The following is a 22,796-nucleotide window of genomic DNA, read 5'->3' as shown; positions in this document are numbered from 1 at the left end:
CACGCTGAGCAGGCGCCCCGACCGAACTGTAGGAGTCGCTGTTTACAACGACCCGGACCCACCCCGCCAGCTTCTCCCACCCTCTAATTAGGGGTGGGACAATACATCGATCCAGATCGATATATCGATCTATTATCAATAATCAAATAGGATCGATGCAACGTAAAAAGATCGATTTATATTGCGATACGCTTATTTTGAAAATCCCCGCGAGTCATATCCGCCGGCGCCCAGTATTGTGAAACTCCGTGTAGACATTACAGCAGTGTTTGCGTCTGCTGTAAAGCACTACAGAGCGTCTATTTTGCGAGCCGATATAAGTCTGTGCAGTTTTTTCCCCGCAACGGGTCAAATGCATATAACAGGCGTTGCATCGTCGCCATTCCTTTATGCCAACGTCGCGTTAAATATCTAAATGAACGTCGCGTTGGCTGCTTAAAAGCTAAGCAGCTAACCGTGAGAGAGAACAGGAGAGTGAAGAGGGGACTTTGAAGGAGGAGGAGTGGGGGCTGTGTGTGTGTGTGTGTGTGTGTGTGTGTGTGTGTGTGTGTGTGTGTGTGTGTGTGTGTGTGTGTGTGTGTGTGTGTGTGTGTGTGTGTGTGTGTGTGTGTGTGTGTGTGTGTGTGTGTGTGTGTGTGTGTGTGTGTGTGTGTGTGTGTGTGTGTGTGTGTGTGTGTGTGTGTGTGTGTGTGTGTGTGTGTGTGTTAAAGCTCAATATATAAAAACAAAAGTGAACAGGAGGTCTATTTGTATTAAAAACAGATTGTTTTTCATTTAAATGTCTGGAAGAGCTCAAAAATAAATACATCAATTGATATTTCCGTAGCCTTTTTTTAGTTGATCTAAATGTGACTGATTGTGTTAAATGGGCACATAATATCGCCTCATATCGATCGCAGGCACCTGAATTGAATCGTATCGTATCGTATCGTGGCAGACTTTGTGATATCGGCAAATATCGTATCGTTGTCCAAAGAATCGATATCGTATCGTATCGTGATGAAACTGATGATTCCCACCCCTACCTCTAATACTGCCAATTGTATTAGTGTGAACGGCCAGCCAAGCTGGTGACAACCCCGGAGCTGTGAGGTGGATTCGAACAGGCGAATCCAGCGTCTCCGGCATTTGGTGACGAACGCAATCTCCGCTACGCCACCTGACCGTATACGGCTCCTTCTAGTAGAATATGTATGATGGTCACGGAAGCGATTTAAGTAATTAGACAAATATTTATACTCTATAGATCAGTGGTTCTCAACCTTCTTTGTATCAAGGACCCCCAAATGGATACACATGAGTCCAAGGACCCCCATTTGAGAAGATGTAGGTTGTTAGATTATAAAGTCCAGAGTTCTACACACCTCACTGTAGTTGAGACAACAGTAGAGAAACCCGTGGTCACAACAGTTCTACACCACACTGTAGTGAAATAACAGTAGAGAAACCTATGATCACAGTTCTACACACCACACTGTAGTTGAGATAACAGTAGAGAAACCTAAGGTCACAACAGTTCTACACCACACTGTAGTTGAGATAACAGTATCTAGAAACCTATGGTCACAACAGTTCTACACCACACTGTAGTTGAGATAACAGTAGAGAAACCTATGGTCACAACAGTTCTACACCACACTGTAAGTGAGAGTAGAGAAACCTATATGATCACAACTGTTCTACACCACACTGTAAGTGAGATAACAGTAGATAAACCTATGATCACAACAGTTCTACACCACACTGTAGTTGAGACAACAGTAGAGAAACCTATGATCACAACAGTTCTACACCACACTGTAGTTTACATTTTACATTTACATTTTGTTATTTAGCTGATGCTTTTATCCAAAGCGACTTACAATTTCTGTACAACAGGTCAGCAGGAAGGGTAACCGTTCAACTCTTTCAGCTGAGTAACAATGTTCGTCAAACGGTGTTGAAACTTGGGTGCTACAATATTGCGTCCAATGCCGTCCATAGTAGTATGGACAAGTGATACCGGAGTCTCATGGCAAGCACAGAGAGACTCAGAAGGAGCTTCTATCCCCAGGCCATCAGGATGCTCAATGAACAATGAAAAAAGTAGTAGAACGCGCTCACCTCACTAGACTTGACACTGGGTGCTGTAACCTCTGATATCATACATAAAAATAGGGAAACAATGTCCAGGCACACACTCCAGGTTTTTCCAAATTTATTGGCAGCCTGTAATCATGACGTTTCGGTGTGAACACACCTTCTTCAGAATGGCTTGCATGAAGCATGAAGGGTAAGTGACCCTAGTATATACAAGACAAACAGGAAGTGACAACATAGGAAGTGACAACACATTCCCACAAGAGATCTGCAAAAAAGTACAAAATACCACTTACAAGCACAACCTTTTCAGAATATGTAAATCAAAAAGAAGCGTGTAAATCAAAAAGAAACATGTAAATCACAAAGAGATATATCTATATATATTTATATATATATTTTATACAGAGTAGGCCTACATCTTAAACTCATGACCCATATAAGCCATCTTTCAATTATAAATATAAAGAATGATAAATGAAAATAAATAATAAACAATCGAATGAAATGAAATAATCAAATGAAACGGGTCAAAACATTTTCCTCATTGAGGCCTCTAGGCTATAAACAATCCAGAAAATGAATATAAAAGCATTCCCTTTGTAGCAAGAGCCTGTCTCTGTCACCGCCTCTTGGTGGTCTCAAGACCTGCTCTATACCCATGTATTTTAAGCCAGAAATATCATGTCCTAACTTATTAAAGTGCCTTGCAACTGAAGACTTCCCGTAATTTCTTCTTATAGAACATTTGTGCTCAGAAATTCGATTTTTAAAACGTCTTCTTGTTTTTCCAACATAGTAAAGGTTACAAGGACATTTAAGCAAGTAAACCACAAAATCAGAATTACAGGTAATCCGATACTCCTACCTGTACTTGGTTGTAAATAAAATGTCTCTTTAATCATGCCATGACATTGGGTACAAGACAAACATGGAAAATTGCCATTTGGAATATTAGCCATAAAATGGGTAAATTTTTGGGGAAAATCTGTTTTAACTAACTGGTCCCTTAAGTTAGGTTGCCGTTTGTAGAAGTATTTGGGTGGTTCCTGGATTGTTTAGAGCCTAGAGGCCTCAATGAGGAAAATGTTTTGACCCGTTTCATTTGATTATTTCATTTCATTCGATTGTTTATTTATTTTCATTTATCATTCTTTATATTTATAATTGAAAGATGGCTTATATGGGTCATGAGTTTAAGATGTAGGCCTACTCTGTATAAAAAATATATATAAATATATATAGATATATCTCTTTGTGATTTACATGTTTCTTTTTGATTTACACGCTTCTTTTTGATTTACATATTCTGAAAAGGTTGTGCTTGTAAGTGGTATTTTGTACTTTTTTGCAGATCTCTTGTGGGAATGTGTTGTCACTTCCTATGTTGTCACTTCCTGTTTGTCTTGTATATACTAGGGTAACTTACCCTTCATGATTCATGCAAGCCATTCTGAAGAAGGTGTGTTCACACCGAAACGTCATGATTACAGGCTGCCAATAAATTTGGAAAAACCTGGAGTGCGTGCCTGGACATTGTTTCCCTACAATGAACAATAAGCAAACCATCAACACACCCACAGCGCACATACACTCACTTAAATAAACAACACACTGTAGCACACTAGCACCCACTTTACCACTTTAGACACACTTTACACTTTATATTTATATTAATATTATTGGTAAGGAAATTGCACATCATTCTCATTCCTTATTGCACCTCCTTATTGCACCTCACCACTACAAGGTGGCTCCACAAGCTAAGCTATACCTCACCATTTTTGTACCAGCTGTACATACTGTATATAGATACACTGAACAATTTTGTTGTTTACACTTGTTTACGTACTTGACTTCTTGATCTTGACTTTCTATTTTATACTTATTTTTGTATTTTATTTTTTTATTATTTTTTAAACAAACATATAAACAAACATGACAACACACGATAAGATATACAAGCATTAATTGTCAGGGCACATCCAATGAGATCACATTTTAGTTAGTTGTCTTATATAAGATATACCCCTAATACCTGTTATCTAAAAAAAACCTACACACATATGCTCAGCTCGAACCCCCCCCTCCCGGACCCCACCTTGAGAAGTACCTCCACTATCCCTCGCACCTAACCAGAGTATGCCCCGATCGATCGGCCACCGATCGTTATCGGCCGATACTCAGTATAAATATGCAATCTGTGAATTCCGATAATTAGTCATATTCGCCGATAGCGGAAACCGATCAAGCGAAGCTCTCACTCGCTGTCTGTCTCAGACACACACGACCTGCAAACTGCCGCTGCTCCTCCTCCCTAGCCCCGCCCGCCCCGTGTAGAGTTTGTAAACAAAGAGGTGCGGCTCCTCTGCTCGAGTCTGTAGTGCACTGCATTCGACCTGCGCTAACGTTAGCTACCTAGCTATCGTTACTGTTTAAACAAAATTACCCAGTCAACTATTCACGTTTAGTAGGCATTGTCTAACGGTATTTAGCCGGCTAGCTACCGATAGCTCCTGATATCAACAAATGATCCAGAATGTCTAGTAGTTCATGTTCATACCTCAGTTAGCTTGCGTTAGCTGACGTTCGTTTACTGTTCAAAACGAAATGTCCCATTGAACTAAAGTTCTGTCTTAACGTCATCTAGCCGGCTAGCAGTAGCTACAGATAGCTCTTGATATCAATGTCTTATAACATTGATTTAATGCGTATTCGAGCTGAGGGCTTGCTGAATGTGAAATGACCAAAGCACTTAACGTTACCAATGGGGTCCCGCTGCAGCGCCGGAGAATCCTTTTTGGAGCTGGGCTACTAGAGTACACACAGACAGTGGAGCTGTTTGCAGATAGTGAGCATTTTGACTTGTTGCGTGGTGGCGATGTCTCGCAGTCGCAGATAATACAAGTACAAGTCTAATTATATAATATATATATTTTATAAAAAAAAAGAAAAAAAATTTTTTTTATATAAAATAATCTTTAATTTCTTTTTAATCAAAAACAATCGGTATCGGTATCGGCTGATATGGCTCACGACGATCGGTGATCGGTATCGGTGGCAAAAAACGTGATCGGGGCATCCCTAAACCAGACACTACCATTATAAGCTAGCTTTTATTCTCTCCACCACTTCTAACCACATTGACATTTTGGATTCATTGAGACCCAGAATTCTAGCTGTAGATATTTCATGGTAAATTACATCAAGATATGTAAGAAACCAAACTTTACGGCACATTTTTTCCGGTTGAAACCAGCGTGATGCGATCAGCTTTTTGGCTACTGTGATACCCGATAAAACCAATCTCTTTAGCTGTGGATTCACTGCAAACTCAAAAACATCATTCAATAGTAATACCGAGGGGTGTACAGGTATATTCCAAGATACGAGTTTTGATATTTGTTGGGTCACATCTTTCCAGAATGCCTTAACTGGTGAGCAGTCCCAATACATGTGCATAAATGTCCCTTCGTCCCCATTTGTACATTGGGTGCATTTGGAATCTTGTTTAAGCCCCATTCGGCACAGTCTTATAGGAGTCAAGTATGTCCTGTGAATATAGTTAAGATTGATTTGTTGATGATCCGGGTTCCTTGATGTAAGTCGGACATTTGCCCAGGCTCCTTGCCAATCAAAGTCTTTTTCCAGGTCTGGTATATCCCTCCTCCAGACAGAGTCAAGTTGGAGGGTTTCATACGAGGACGTTAGTAATTGATGATAAAATTCTGAAACAAAACCTCTCGATGTCTCTCTTGCGTAGAAGAATTTGTGGTATCTGTGGTGTTCAATTGGTCTGTCTAATGGAACACCGTGAGACTTCAAACATAGCTCTAACTGTTTGTGAAAAAGCCATGTGGACTTGGTGAGATAAATTTTTTTGCGTATTTCTTTATCACTACAAAAACCCTGTTTGTTAAAAACATCCCCTAATGAGTGTATACCTTGCTCTTCCCATATAGGGAATCTTATAGGTCGTTTTCCAATTAAGAGTGCATTGTTATTGAATAAGGGAGTATGATTGTGCCATTTTTGTGGGTTAGGATTATTTTTTTGTGATTCACGCCATATCCGGATCGCATGAGTAATTATGGGGCCACATTTTCGTTCACAGTGCTTGATTGGTAGTTTAGTGTATGCTATGTCCTTCAGTCTATGTGGGGCTACTATGTTTTCTTCTATTTTTCTCCAGGATGCTAATGCGTGGGAGTCAAACCATGTTGTCAATGGACTTAATGTGTACGCCTTAAAATATAGGAAAAAATCTGGAAATGCCATGCCACCATCTGCTTTATTTCTCTGTGCGGTGGATCTTTTTATACATGGTGGTTTGTTATTCCAAATAAATTTGTATGTGGAGGAGTGTAATCTTTTCCAGTAACCCTCTGGAGGGGGTAACGGTAGCATTGAACTGAAGAAGTTGATTTTAGGTAGTACATCCATCTTAACTATTGATATCCGTGCTTGTACTGTGTTTTTAAGTTTTGCCCATCTATCAAGGTCGTCTTTGATTTTGTTTTGGATTTTTGTGTAGTTGTGCTTCACCGTTTGTCTTATGGTAGGGAATATTTCCACTCCCAAGCATCTGAAATGTTTTACCATCGGTATCTGTCCTGGGAGGGTTGTATCTTTTTTTGCAGGGGTGTTAAGTGGAAGGAAAGCCGACTTCGGCCAATTTATCTTAAATCCCGATAAATCACCAAAGTCCTCAATCAACTTGAGCAGATGAGGCAATGTGGTGTTGGGGTTTTGCATGAACAATATTACATCGTCCGCATATAAACAAATTTTTTGTTGTGTGCCCTTGATTACGATTGGTTCTATGGATTGGGATTGTCTTATATATTGTGCTAAAGGCTCTAGTGATAGATTGAACAGTCCGGGACTAAGAGGACAACCCTGTCTGGCAGAGCGTGATACCGGAAATATTTGGGAGATGATTGTGCCTGTTGTAATCATGGCCGATGGGTCTTTGTATAATACTTTTGTAACTGAGGGGTACAATTCCCTGACTGTATTACTAGATATGATACTTACTACCACTACCTTTGTACTTAATATTCGGCCACCCAGTACTCGGCATAAATATATTATGATGAACACTGTCACGTAGATGAAACGGATCCAACACAAATGTACGAATTAGAAATAGGTCTTTATTTCTACACAGCGATGGTGTGTAGAGCAAGCACTTAATCAAATCAATCACATTTATGAATGGGAATTAGTATGCACTTTTATGGCAAGAGTATTCGTCGGTATATCAATAGAGAATGTCCAATCTCTGAAGGCGCAGGTGGTACATATACGACCTGGAATAGTTAAGGAATAAAAGCAATGATACTTTAATGATTATAGACTGGATACACTAGGGGGGGTTAATCCGGTCGCTTGTAAGCCGACAGGAGTAGGAAGGGGGGGGGGGTAAAGTCCGGCTGCCTCATCCGGCCAAGGGTATCCCAGGTGAACCCACTGTAGTGCCGTTCAATGCGCCGGCGATCCTTGGACCACAGATGAAAGCAGATGGACTCTTTGTGGGCCGGCGTCCTCCGGTCCACGGAGGAGAGACGTGAAGCGACCTCGTCTTGCAGAGCGTCTCCTCACCTTGCGTCCTCTCCAGGGGGGGGGGTTCCAACACACGGCAGTGTCGGGGGTCTTTATCCATGGAATAATCAACGTATACAAAGCATAATCCGTGCCGGGGAAGGCGGGCTGTCGTCGGTAGAATAATCCGGTATACAGGTCCACTCGCTCGTCGGCTCTGGGGCTCCTCGGGTGCAGCTTCACGTGGGGTCAACCACCCTGGATAAGCAGCCAGTTCTCTGCCCGAAACGATGGGGTACTGACTACGGTAGTATTCTCACCGCACGAAGCACTATATATTAACAGACTATTATTAGCTTAATAGACTACGTCCAACTCGACGATATAGTGCCAAATATGACTATTCAAATATTAATATACACGATGTCTCAATACCGATGGTAAGCCGAACTTGGCCTTACTCCCACACGTGGCGTCGCGGGGAGGCTTTACGTCTGTGACTCTATTGGAGGGTAAGAAACTGGACTGAAAAGGGAAGTCCTACTTTAGTAGCGCAGTATATATACGCACTATGAACAAATAGTCCCATTAGTGGTGCGGTAGCCAGATTCCTACGCGGAACTAGGACTTGTTCGTACATGTTGAGCGGTACGTTTGAACTGGGTCTGAGGGGTATGGCAGCCTGGCACCAAGGTCTCGACCAATAGTAGAATGGAGACTATTATGGGAAGTTCAGTAGGCTAGAATGGATATTCAATGCATATTGTACAAGGAATATACAAGGGATATCAGGGAATATTAGAGAATATACAAATACAATTAAATATATATATATAAATAAATATATATATTCGGTTTAATCTGGCCCTTCACAACAACTTTAATCATATCGATGAATCCTTTTCCTAACCCCATCCTTTCTAGCACTGCCCACAGATACGACCATTCCAGCCTGTCAAAGGCCTTCATAGCATCCAGGGACAGCATCGCCTTAGGTATGGTGTCCTCCTTGTCGGCATCAAGTACGTGCAGTATTCGTCTTATGTTCTCAGTGATCAGGCGGCCTCCTATGAAGCCAGTTTGGTCCGGGTGAACTAAAGACGTCATATGCTTTTGTAATCTGATGGCTAATACCTTAGAGTACAGTTTGATATCTGTTCCGAGGAGGCTTAAAGGTCTATAACTACCGCACTCGTTGGGGTCTTTGTCTTTTTTAAGGAGGACTGTTATGAGTGCAATATTGTCATTCTTATGGAAGTTCCCCTCCTTGACTGAGTATAAGATCATATTTAGTAATAAGGGGCCAATTATGTCCCAACAAGAAAGGTAAATTTCTGATGGGAAACCGTCTCTTCCAGGAGCCTTACCACTTTTCATTGCGGTTATGGCCTTCTTGAGTTCCTCTAGTGTGATCGGTGTTTCTAACTGTTTAGCGTCATCTATTTTATACTTATTATACTTTTTATACTATCTTGTTATTATCTAGCACACTCTCAGGAGCAACACAGAAAGAAACATTTCATGCAAAGTATTCTGTATTCTGTATGACAACTAATAAAGAAACTTGAAACTAGTAAAGACATAATAGCATAGTAGGTAGTAATATAGGCAAGGAAGATTATTTAGTGGCAACATGCATGATAGTAAATGACGGTACGAAGGTTTGTTTTCTTTTTTAATTGATATAAAATTGTAGTATTTTTTTTTCTTCATTTCAGATATTGATTGAAGAAGTGTGTTTTTAGTTGACGTGGAAAATTGGTCGGGTTTCGGCTGTCCTAACTGTGGTGCGAAGTTCGTTCTAGACAGAGAATAGCCGGCTTCTCTTTGATGACCCTCCCAGAGCTCGGATAGGAGTGGGTCTGAGGCGGTCAGAAGATGTAGAGCGGAGGGGTCTTGAGGGTGTGTAGTTAGTTAGAGACCACTGACCGGAGGTAGGCAGGAGCCGTTACTTTCGCTGCACCATATGCCAGGTCAAGGACCTTGAAGCGGATTTGTGTGGTAATGGGGAGCCAGTGCAGTTCTCTAAGAAGTGGGGTAACACGGGCTGACTTTGGTAGTTGAGTTAACAGTAGAGAAACCTATGATCACAATAGTCACTCATGTAGTATATTTTTCTCATTGGGCCGAGTGACTTCTTCTGCTTCTGGGGCCCCTCTGGAACCATGTGAGGACCCCTAGGCGTCCCGGATTCCATGTTGAGCCACTGCTCTAGATATGTGCATCATCATGTCATGTGTGACCAATGCATGTGGTCAGACTGGTTTTCGTCTGCGGCCAAGTTTCCTGGCATGCCGGTGCAAAAGTTACTGATATGATGCTGCTTGGTGTTCAACCAATCACATTCACCACTCATCATCCCAAATCCCCACATTGGTTGAACATTGGTGTGTGATTTCATAGGTAAAAACTGAACCTATTTGAACCTTGACCAAGCAAGCGATGCAGCATTTTCTTTTTTCATGCGGTTTTGAATTTAGGTGAACGAGAGACGATGAAACATTGGTGCTAATGTATTATTATTATTACTTGTATTATGCACATCGTTGCGGGCGAGACCCCCCGCATTTCACTGTATACCTGTATGCCGTGACAAATAAAACTCTTGTATCTTGTTGTATCTTGTACCATGGCCTCATATCACAGCATGTAGGAACGATGGTGCTAATGTGACCATAGCCTCAGTAGGAACATTGGTGCTAATGTGACCATGGCCTCATATCACAGCATGTAGGAACGATGGTCAGAAGGACTTGTCACATATGCGGAACGTGTTGTTGGAAGTGTTTGAATTCGTATGGAGCTCTCTTGAGCACACAAGAGAGATTTCTCCCACACTTTGCTTTAGTTCACAGTTCACACTCATAATGACCTATTTTCAGATTTTCCACATGTAAAAACTACTATCCTCTTATATGCTTTGCAATGTCACGCAAAAAATGAAAATTCCAGCAAGTAGCCTGGTCGTGATGGTCCAATTTGAAATGTTTAGTGTAAAAGTAGACATCGTGTTGTTGGGTGCTGGACTGAGGTGCAACGTCCCGTTCTTGGGAGCTGGACTGAGGTGCAGTTAGCTCCCTCCAGTGGCGGTTCTTTATAAGGTAAAGAGAGAGTGCTCCCTCCAGTGGCGGTTCTTTATAAGGTAAAGAGAGAGTGCTCCCTCCAGTGGCGGTTCTTTATAAGGTAAAGAGAGAGTGCTCCCTCCAGTGGCGGTTCTTTATAAGGTAAAGAGAGAGTGCTCCCTCCAGTGGCGGTTCTTTATAAGGTAAAGAGAGAGTGCTCCCTCCAGTGGCGGTTCTTTATAAGGTAAAGAGAGAGTGATCCCTCCAGTGGCGGTTCTTTATAAGGTAAAGAGAGAGTGCTCCCTCCAGTGGCGGTTCTTTATAAGGTAAAGAGAGAGTGCTCCCTCCAGTGGCGGTTCTTTATAAGGTAAAGAGAGAGTGCTCCCTCCAGTGGCATTTCTATAAGGTTTTACATGGGGTTGTGTTATCTATCTACTATCTAGTTAGATTAGAGGTGCAATAAAGGACACACAATGGTAGCATGAATGATGCACCTTAAATACAGTATGAGGTGGTTGTGTATAATGTGACATCATGTTGCCTATTACCTTAAATATAATGTATCATTCCATCATCACTCAGTACAGATCCCTCTGTTTGATGTCTGTGTTTGTGTGCCATACACAGCCCCTGTACAGTATAGTATACAGACAGACCTCCTGGTTATAACACAGTCTGTAGACTACAGTACATACAGACAGGCCTCCTGGTTATAACACAGTCTGTAGACTACAGTATAGTACATACAGACAGACCTACTAACTATAACAGTCTGTAGACTACAGTATAGTACATACAGACAGACCTACTAACTATAACACAGTATGTAGACTACAGTACATACAGACAGCCAGGCTGCATGGCTATAACACAGTCTGTAGACTACAGTATAGTACATACAGACAGGCCTACTGACTAAAACATAGTCTGTAGAGTGTAGACTACAGTATGTATAGTACAGCCTGGCCTACTGGTTAAAACACCGTCTGTAGGCTACATTATAGTACATACAGACTGGCCTACTGACTAAAATACAGTCTGTATTGTTCTTTTTAGCAAAGCTGTTATTTCTGCAAACACAAACTTTAAATATGCTATAGATAACATTCAGCCACTAAGGCCCCGTTTAGACGGAAACGCTAGCAGGTGAATCCGCAAAAATATTTTTTCGGATGTGCCTTTCGTTTATACGGAAACGGCGTTTTTACGGGGTGAAACCGCAAAAAAGTGAGACTACCTTCCAGGGTGGAATTCCTAGAAACGCAAAAGCTTTGCGCTCTCGTCTAAACTGTTCAAACGTATAAATCTGATAAAACGATGACGAAAGGTTTGTCACGGCTCTGGTCGCGCGTACTGCTTACGTCACAGGTAGCAGGTATGCGCCAGTAGCCGAGACGTAAACAAAGCAAGTATGTCTGACTTATATCAACAGAGATCACCTGAAGGCTACATTGGCAGTACTTTTAACCCTTTCACTGCCACACGACAGAAGGTTACCCCTTTACTAACACACAACCGGCTGTCGTGTGGCAGTGAAAGGGTTAAATACACAAGAATCTGTCCCGCGGCGTGAGTGGACCCACTGTCTGTGAGTGACTCTGCTTTGGTGCAATCACATTCCCCATCCACAGTCTGCGAATCAGAGGCAGAGTAGGGCGGGTCTTCACAGCACGTCATGTGACATATGCGCCAATCGTGTGACAGCGGGTCTCCGTCATTACAGCGTCGTCTGCACGGAGAATTCCACTCCAAAACGCTAGTCTAAACGTAAAATTAAAAGTGAAACCGCAAGATGACTTTTGCGGTTTCTGTTCACAAAACGCTCGTCTAAACGGGGCCTAAATGTCGCACTAGAGCACCAGCTTGTCATTTATCCAATCAGGTGCATTCCACATGGGGAAATGGGAAGGAGGGAGGGGATACCGTACTGTATTGTACCCATTTGCAATCTGTTAATAAAGTTTTCATTCATTCATCAATACATGCCTGCAACATGTAAACAACAACATTAATTTTGGACCCGCAACATTTTTTCAAATGATAAATTCATATTTTTCGTATAATACATTTTTATTTTTTTTATTCTGCACCTTTTTAAAAGCTCTGTGGGTGTATTATATATATATATATATAGTAGCCCTATATATATATAGTAGCCCTATATATTAGGGCTGGGCGATATGGAAAAAAATCATATCGCGATAACGATATGATAATTTTATTTTATTTCTCGATTTTTTTTATTTATTTTTTTTTAACAGATGTATGTTTATTTTGCAGCAATTCTTTGTCATTGCCGCCATCTTTAGTGTTACATCCCCTCACACTCCAGTTCTCAGGCTGCAGCTGGTTTAAAAGCTAAAGTAAACCGGCTTCTCTGCTGGCTGTGGCTCCAGAGGAGTTGAACAGTTCTGGCTCTGCTAGTTTATTTTCGATCTTTTGGCGCTTTTTTGGTGGACAAACCACCGCACATGTGCACTGTGACTCGTGACTGGAGTCTAGTTCTGCTAGCACACATAGCCTACTGTGTACAGACGGTTTCAAAATGTATTTTAAATTAGAAAGCAAACAAAATAAATGGACAAGAGAAAAAGAAATCTGAATTTGGTCAGTATTGTCATTTGGACAAGCAAAGCCATTACTTTAAGTTGCAGGCAAGAAAGACAAGTCTGTCCACTGTCTCTGGTTTTAAAACTGCCCTGTTGCAGGTAAAAAAAAAAAACGATTTTTCGATTTTTTTTTAATTTCGATATTTGATATCGATTATTAAAATATATCGCAATATTTATCGTTATCGTTATATCGCCCAGCCCTACTATATATATATTTTTTTATCCACTTTTTCTCCCATTTTCTATTTTTCTCCCATCCCAATTTTCATATCGTCCAATTCAACCCTCCCCTGTCTTCGAACGTTGTTTCTTGGCTCCCACAAGCCGGCTGCAATGTGGACTAAGTCATACATAGCACGAGTCCCCTCCGATACTCGAGGTAACAGCCGTCGCATCTTTTCACCTGCGCGGCTCGATCTTTCAGTGTCGAGGGTCTGGGCTTTGGAGGGGCCCCGCCCCCGTCACTTCTTGATTCTACTGCGCAGGCGCACCAACCGACCTGTAGGAGTCGCTGTCCACAATGCCCGATCCCCACCCTTCAGTTTCCCTCCCCGTAATACAGCCAATGTGTATTACTGCTAAACTGAAAGCAATGTGGAGAGCGGGGCTCGAACAGGAGGCATCCTGTTCGAGCCTAGTCTCCAGCATTCGTTGCGAGCGCCTTGCCCACTGCGCCACGTAGCCGCCCAGTAGCCCTATATATATAAAAGATTACTCTACATAAAATCTTATCTATAGCATCTTTAAGTTCTGTTTTAAAAACAAACCAACAGGCAGTAATACCTTCTGTTTTATCTCCGTTTTGTAGCTCTGGTGTGTATAGTTTGTTGCTGTACTAATAAGAGTAAAAAAAACCTGATCTGCATCTATCAATAGACCGCTTGTCAGACGTTACAGCATGGTTTCATCCAGACTGAATGAATGAACCGGACCTGGAGACGTCACTGGTTATAAAGTAGTAAACGTCTATTTCGTCTAAGAAAATAATAAATGGGAGCCGTTTATACAGAGGACAGCCGTATGACCACAACAATGAAACCATCTGAGATTCACCATGATGTCAGTGTTACCGGGAGTGATGCTGGCACAGAGCACATAGTATACACACGCACTTCACTTTCAGATTGTTTGAAATTAGGTCATTGGGAAAGTGTTTATAGCAGGTTTAAACATTAGCCTGGTCCAGGTTAAGGTGACCAGATGTGTTTTTAGATTGTGGTCTTTCATATACAAACTCTAAATCATGAACTCAACTTCACACCCTTATTCACAGCTTTCATCTCACATGTTTAGTCTGTAATACACCAGCCTACACTGTACTGTTGGCACTTTAATAGCTAGGTCTATAAAGTATAAACCCAAGGGCTTATAATGGAAGCTTAAAGGTGTCCAGTGGAGTTTTTGACCACTATTTGATTAAAATGGTGCTATAGAGTGTAAACATGCCCACATACAGACAGACCTACTAACTATAACAGTCTGTAGACTACAGTATAGTACATACAGACAGACCTACTAACTATAACACAGTATGTAGACTACAGTACATACAGACAGCCAGGCTTCATGGCTATAACACAGTCTGTAGACTACAGTATAGTACATACAGACAGGCCTACTGACTAAAACATAGTCTGTAGAGTGTAGACTACAGTATGTATAGTACAGCCTGGCCTACTGGTTAAAACACCCTCTGTAGGCTACATTATAGTACATACAGACTGGCCTACTGACTAAAATACAGTCTGTATTGTTCTTTTTAGCAAAGCTGTTATTTCTGCAAACACAAACTTTAAATATGCTATAGATAACATTCAGCCACTAAGGCCCCGTTTAGACGGAAACGCTAGCAGGTGAATCCGCAAAAATATTTTTTCGGATGTGCCTTTCGTTTATACGGAAACGGCGTTTTTACGGGGTGAAACCGCAAAAAAGTGAGACTACCTTCCAGGGTGGAATTCCTAGAAACGCAAAAGCTTTGCGCTCTCGTCTAAACTGTTCAAACGTATAAATCTGATAAAACGATGACGAAAGGTTTGTCACGGCTCTGGTCGCGTGACAAACATGCCCTTTACACTCTGTAGCACCAATTTCAGTTTGATTGGTCTATATACGATCTCAAATGAGGTAGGACATTTATTCAGTTTGTAGACTAGAACAATAGGTTATATGAGGTAGGAAGTGTATTCAGTTTGTAGACTATAAAACAATAGGTTATATGAGGTAGGAAATGTATTCAGTTTGTAGACTATAGAACAATAGGTTATATGAGGTAGGGCTGCACGATTTTGGGAAATAATCTAATTGCGATTTTTCTGACGGATATTGCGATTGCGATTAAATTTGCGATACATTTTTTTTAACAGCCCCACAGAGGTTTATTGTAAAATGCGGCTTGCATCTGGCCTACGCGGTGGGTCTTTTCAGGACACCAAGCCTGAAAATGTTTCTTTTTACCTGGGAATCGATACCGGTACCCAACGGTACCTTTTTTTCTGTACTTTTCTCTCCTTCTCTGAAGTCTAAACTTCACAACACACAATCTAAAACCCCTTACCTCCCTCTCCCAAACCGATCTTGTATCTCAATGGGACTTCCTGGTTAAAAAAAAAACCCATTTTTCCCCGATTTGATAATTGTATCATTCGAAATCGTGATTTCGATTTAAAATCGATTAATCGTGCAGCCCTAATATGAGGTAGGAAATGTATGGTGTGTAGATTATAGAACAATAGGTTATATGAGGTAGGAAATGTATGGTTTGTAGACTATAGAACAATAGGTTATATGAGGTAGGAAGTGTATTCAGTTTGTAGTAGTCTATAGAACAATAGGTTATATTAGGTAGGAAATGTATTTAGTTTGTAGACTATACAACAACAATAGAAAACTGTCTATTTGGGTGTTAAAGTGAATATTTGCAAAAGCGAGCTGTTCACAAGACCACTCTGTTGGATAGCCTTTACCAATGTAAAAGTTATAAATGCTGCAAGAAAAATCTTCCTAGAGGTTTTCATTGGAGAGCAATATAGACAGTATATATATACAGTATATTTTAAATGCATTACATTTCTTCACAGGAGCTACTAATACTGTGAACCATCATTTTGCAGATTGTCCAACACAAAGGGTCCCCTGTTTGTTGAATATTGAAATCTACAAAGTCAGGAAGGGGCTTGAGGCTGCTGTTAGTAGCTAGTCTGTTATCACACTGCTGTTGTTCTCTGCATGCTGATATCTATTCCTACCACAGCTGTCCAAACAGGTTACTGTCAGACTGGCAACACAAGACAACAAGACGACTGAAGCCACTGAAGAGAAGAAACAAAGAGTTATCCTGTGGAATGTTCTAGATAGTAGATACAGTCTATTCCCTATCCAAACACAATAATCTAGTTTAAAACAATGGCCTATAGAAAGTCTCTCTTTATTGTTCAGCATTGCCTGCCAGCATAGACCCCTTAAGTGTTGTTGTCATTTTGACAAAAAAAAAAGGTATTTTAGAGTATTTGTCCTAAATTTGCACTTGGACAAAAATCAACTTGCTTTGCTTTTGATGTTTGGGTGTTCCATTCGTGACATCAGACTTTAGTATTGGGTAATGTAAACTCTTTTTGATGGTGATACTGTATTTAGATTATTGGACCACTGGGAATAACAAGGCCAGGAATCCCGGGGGTCAGTGCAGGGTTACTGTCGCTGGAACGTTTTAACTTCATCACTTTTAACACCAGACAAGAAAAATAAGAGCGCTGCAGCAGCCGATATGGGGCGTAGGGTTTAGCCATGTTATATGAGCTGCCAACAGAATACTGACAGGACATAATTAAATTCTACCAGCAACAGGATACATTCAGGCCTTGCACTAGATATTATCCATTCATCGTCTGTTGTGTTTATGAAGCTGTCTGCAGTCTCCCCACTTTTCCTGTAGTGTAGAATATACAGTAAGCGGCTACAAGAAGGTCGCTAGATGGGCTTTACTTTTGCCTTATTGGCCTCATTTGTTGCAAAACGCCTAATTACTGTGCATCTCTTCTTAACAATATGGTTGTGATAGCATGCAGACTCTCTGCCATTAATCCCTGTGTTTGTAGTCCACAACTATTTTTGAGAGAGTAAAGCAGGGCTATAAGCTAGTTGTCTAAGGGAATAAAGTAGGGCTATAAACTAGTTGTCTGAGGGAATAAAGTAGGGCTATAAGCTAGTTGTTTGTTTGAGAGAGTAAAGTAGGGCTATAAGCTAGTTGTTTGTTTTAGAGAGTAAAGTAGGGCTATAAGCTAGTTTGTTTGAGAGAGTAAAGTAGGGCTATAAGTTAGTTTTCTGAGAGAGTAAAGTAGGGCTATAAGCTAGTTGTTGGAAACACATAGGACTATAGACTATGTATCGGCTTACCACTATGATGATTTGACTAGCCTAACAAAACTACGTAGCTTGCAAATTACAATCATATTTAAACATGTCCATCTTCAGTCTGGACCAAACAGACATTTCAATGTTGACTTTAATGTTGACATTTCATCTTGGTTTTCCATGAGTGTCTGTCAGGATGGAGTAGGCTTGGCTATGATGAATTATAAAGACGTTTGAGAACCCAGACCCTCTTCATCCTACTAGTAGCAGTGCCTCAGTCCCCCAGTGGAATTTACAGACAGTCACCTTAGTAGGGGGGGGGGGGGATCTGCACTTGATGTTTTTTAACTGTGGTCTTCCTGAGTGGTCGGAAAAACTGGGGGCTTGTCTACCTCCAGAAAAATAACCCCAAGGCTTGTTCTCGTTTTTCACAATCCTGCCAACCTCTTTCTTCTCAACTACAACTACAAGCGCCTATAGCACTTGGTTCCAGTCCAGGTTTTCCTAGCTTCAGTCCAATGAAAATCTCTTTCTCCTCAACATGGAGGCTATATCTGAAGCAAGCAGCTGGGTCGTCTCTTTTCATTAGTTTTAAAAGTTGTACTTTAACAAGGAGTCAGTGGGGGGGAAACCCCTCAGAAACATGTTTAATTTGTGCCTAAAGAGTTACAGATCAGAGAGCGTCGTCCACCGTGGCCTCGTAAAGACCAGATCATCTTGGGATAATCATGTCTTTCGACCCTTCCTTAACAAGACTCTTTTTGTCTTTGGAGGAGCTGCCTTAGACCCGTCCTAGCTTTTTCAAATCTGTAATGAGTGATGCAGTCTGTTGTTTTGGGCAAATCTTTTTAGGATATTATTTTAAGACTTTTGCACTTTTTTTCCTCAAAAGACAAGCAAATTCGGCCACCAGGCTCTCTGCTTGTCTGTTCTCAAGACAACATCTCCTTCATTAAAGAAATGAAAGCCGCCTGTAGTGATGACATCTTTTGAATTTGCCTTTGTCAATCTGTGTCTCTTGCAGGCTTACTCTAAATTTGCTGGTGCCCCACTCAAAATCCATAAGATCGCCAACCCCTGGAGAAGCCCAACAGGTTAGTCCAAGAGATTACTATTACTCAAACCCCCCATCCGCCCCACCCCATCTGACCCCAATGACGTCTGCATTTCCCCAAGGGGATTAATAAAGGAACACTGGACTTGTATTCTGGGATCTCATGTTGAACTGATATTTTGAGTGATATAAGGAGTAAGTAGTCTAAATGAGCACAACACTCGCCTGATTGACGCTTACAATGGAATCCACAGTGATCGATGTCTGTAAACAATCAGAAACGTCCAGGTTCTACTGGACTACTCGTATGCAAAAGGTACACGTCTATGCTATACGCTAGTTGTCTGAGTAGGGCTATAAAAAAGTAGGGCTATAAACTAGTTGTCTGAGAAAGTCTTTGTGGTGGTCACATACAGGTGCTCTTTGGATACGGCAGGTGTACTGTGGTTATTCCATCTTGTGAAGGGGCTCCTTGTATGAGTAGAATATGTAAAAGGCAAGTCTCCTTCAAAAACAATCCAAGGAACACTGTAGGGTTTGTGCACAATTAAAATGCCTTTATTTTACATGGCAATATGTACAATAAAGGCATTATTCTAAATCAACCATAACCCAAACTAGCTGCCCTGCTTACATACCTAAAAACACTGAGAGATTGTGTGACTTATGGGGACAGGAAGCCTTTGATCCCCCCTCCTCCTCCGTTAAGTAGAGTAAGGTCATAAGTCAGGGAAGTAACGGGTCACAGGGGTCACAGAGCACCTGATGTTCCTAACACCCCTCCATTGTTTGCATGGCTAGGTGGCCGTAGGCTCTATACCTCCTTCAAAACCACAGGGGGGGCTGTTTCCAAATGCACCCTTACCACCATGACAGTATCTGCTAAATCCTGTCTATAGTCCAGTCTATAGTCCAGGCTATAATTCAGGCTATAATCCAGTCTATAACCTAATCCTAATTTTGATGGCCAAAATTCCATGAGATACAGAATTGTGTCATTCTTCTATTATGCAAAAAGGGCATAAAAACGTGGTCACTTGGTCTTGATTTCTGCCATAATTGAGTCTTTGTAGTGGATTCTGTGATTCTGATCCCCTGAGGCAGCGTGTCCACAGGAGAGCTATTTTCAGATGACAGTGCTTGAGGGAAGGGGTTAACCGGCTGTTGTGTGGCAGTGAAAGGGTTAACCTTCTGTGTATTGTTGTCGCAGTGAAAGGGTTAACCGTTTGGTAGTGTGGCAGTGAACGGGTTAATATTCTGAAAATACAGGTCTCCCATGAACACACCCCCTCGTCCTTATTTTACCTCTCAGACCAGTGTTCTGTGTAAGTCTCCGTTTGCAGTTCTTGGTTTCTTGTTTCAGGTATCTTGCCTGCATTGAAAACCACAGAGGAAGGCTGCATCTCGAAGCCGAGTAACATCATCATCCATCTCAGAAAACAGGTAAATAAAATGGCTATTGGAACATCCATACCCTTGGAAGACAGTTGTGGACCAATTGCTGGGGATTGCTCCGGATGCACTGTATGACACTGATAGTTCAGATAGTCACCTCATATTTGACACTGATAGTCACTTCATATTTGACACTGATAGTCACTTCATATCGACTGACACTGATACATGACACTGATGTTTCTACAACTTGATTGGAGTCTACCTGTGGTGAATTTCATTGATTTGGAAAGGCACACACCGGTCTATATAAGGTCCCACATGAAGTCAAAGGAATTGTCTGTAGACCTCCGAGACAGGATTGTATCGAGGCACAGATCTGGGGAAGGGTACAAAATATTTACATCTACAGCATTGAAGGTCCCAATGAGCACAGTGGTCTCCATCATTTGGAAATGGAAGAGGTTTGGAACCACCAGGACTCTTCCTAGAGCTGGCCACCCACTGCGCCCAGCCAAACTAAGCAAGTGCATTGACACTCCCCATCCAACCTGATGGAGCTTGCTGCCAAAGGTGCTTCAACAAAGTATTGAGTAAAGGGTTTGAATACTTGCATATTTACACATGTAATATTTGAGTTATTTTTAGAATTTCTTTTATTCTATTTATTTTTGGGCTTTCTGTATTTTTCACCCATCCCAATTTAGTCGTTATGCCAATTCCCTTCCTGGTCGTTGTGCGCATTGCCCCACTGTCGGCCTGGGGAGGGTGTAGAACTACCACATGCCTCCTCCGATACATGTGGAGTCACCAGCCGCTTCTTTTCACCTGACAGCGAGGAGTTTGCCGAGGTTACGCGTGCAGAGGTTCATGCTATTTCCCCCAGATCCCGTCCCTGCTGAACAGGCGCCCCGACCGACCAGTAGGAGTTGCAGTTTACAACGACCAGGACACATACCCTGCCGGCTTCCCACCCGCTAACACTGCCAATTGTGTTTAGTAGGGACGACTGACCAAGCCGGAGGTACCGCTGACAGCTGGATTCGATCCCAGAGTCTGTGTGGTGTAGGCGAGTGCTTAGTCCACTGCGCTACCCAGCCGCCCTGAGTGTTTTATTTTTACTACATTTGCAAAAAACATTTCTCACTCCATCATTATGGGGTAATGTGTATAATTTTATTTTGGAATAAGGCTGTAACATAACAAAATGTGGAAAAAGGGAAGGGGTGTAAATACTTTCCGGTTGCACTGTATGACCCTGATATTCATGTCTTTCAGAAATACAACGCTGACTATGACCTGTCTGCCAAGGAAAGCGCTGATACTCTGGCCTTTGTCTCCCTGCTTGAAGAGAAACTGCTTCCGGCTTTGGTAAGAGCTTCTACCTGGAGCACACGGGAGGAGGAGGAATGGAGGAGGGAGTGTCTGTAGACCACAACTAACAAAGTCTGCTACATACCACATTATGAGACGCAGGAAAAGGGAGGATGAGTCGAGAAAATGGAGGGGGATCAAAAGGTTGAACGGAGGACAAGATCATTCTTAAGGCAGGGACACTGGGTTTCACTCACACACACACACACACACACACACACACACACACACACACACGCACACACACACACACACAACACACACCACACCACAAGTCATCTCTTGGCAATGGCATTGTCTCATTCCTTATCATTGCAGATTCTGCGGTGGTTGATGGAAAAAAGGAGGGGGGGGGGGGGGGGGGAGGAGGGCCTCCTGTGGATTCAGGAACGCTTTCAAGTCGTCGAGAAGGGGACGACACAGGCCTTTTCCACAGGGTCAATAATGGACATCAGTAATAATGATGACTACATTTTGCTTTTAGATGCACAAACATTTATAAATGTATAGTGAATATATACAGTAGTGTTGTGTTACATGATGATAGTATAGTTAATATATAGTGTTGTGTTACAGGATTGTATATAGTTAATATATAGTGTTGTGTTGCATGATGGTATATAGTTAATATAGTGTTGTGTTACATGATGGTATATAGTTAATATATAGTGTTGTGTTACAGGATTGTATATAGTTAATATATAGTGTTGTGTTACATGATGGTATATAGTTAATATATAGTGTTGTGTTACAGGATTGTATATAGTTAATATATAGTGTTGTGTTACAGGATTGTATATAGTTAATATATAGTGTTGTGTTACATGATGGTATATAGTTAATATATAGTGTTGTGTTACATGATGGTATATAGTTAATATATAGTGTTGTGTTACATGATTGTATATAGTTAATATATAGTGTTGTGTTACATGATTGTATATAGTTTATATATAGTGTTGTGTTACATGATGGTATATAGTTTATATATAGTGTTGTGTTACATGATGGTATATAGTTAATATATAGTGTTGTGTTACATGATGATAGTATAGTTAATATATAGTGTTGTGTTACATGATTGTATATAGTTTATATATAGTGTTGTGTTACATGATGGTATATAGTTAATATATAGTGTTGTGTTACATGATGATAGTATAGTTAATATATAGTGTTGTGTTACATGATGGTATAGTTAATATATAGTGTTGTGTTACATGATGGTATAGTTAATATATAGTGTTGTGTTACATGATGGTATATAGTGAATGTATAGTATTGTGTTACATGATGGTATATAGTGAATGTATAGTGTTGTGT

At 41.2% G+C, this 22,796-nt stretch overlaps 1 protein-coding gene across 1 annotated transcript in view; it reads left to right on the top strand.

Moving 5' to 3' along the window:
- Positions 1-22,796, top strand: part of LOC311248984 (thrombospondin-3b-like) — a 179,724-nt gene that overhangs the window by 7,233 nt on the left and 149,695 nt on the right. Inside the window, exons 2-4 of the mRNA XM_084338228.1 lie at positions 18,675-18,744; positions 20,068-20,147; positions 21,378-21,470. Of these exons, the coding sequence (XP_084194354.1) occupies positions 18,675-18,744; positions 20,068-20,147; positions 21,378-21,470 (243 nt within the window). The remainder of the gene's footprint in view (positions 1-18,674; positions 18,745-20,067; positions 20,148-21,377; positions 21,471-22,796) is intronic.

The sequence above is a fragment of the Notolepis coatsorum genome (genome assembly GCF_963971535.1).
Source record: "Notolepis coatsorum genome assembly, chromosome: 2".
NCBI classification, from domain to species: Eukaryota; Metazoa; Chordata; class Actinopteri; order Aulopiformes; family Paralepididae; genus Notolepis; species Notolepis coatsorum.
The sequence above is the reverse complement of the archived record's forward strand: the minus strand, read 5'-3'. Positions and strand labels throughout refer to the sequence as shown.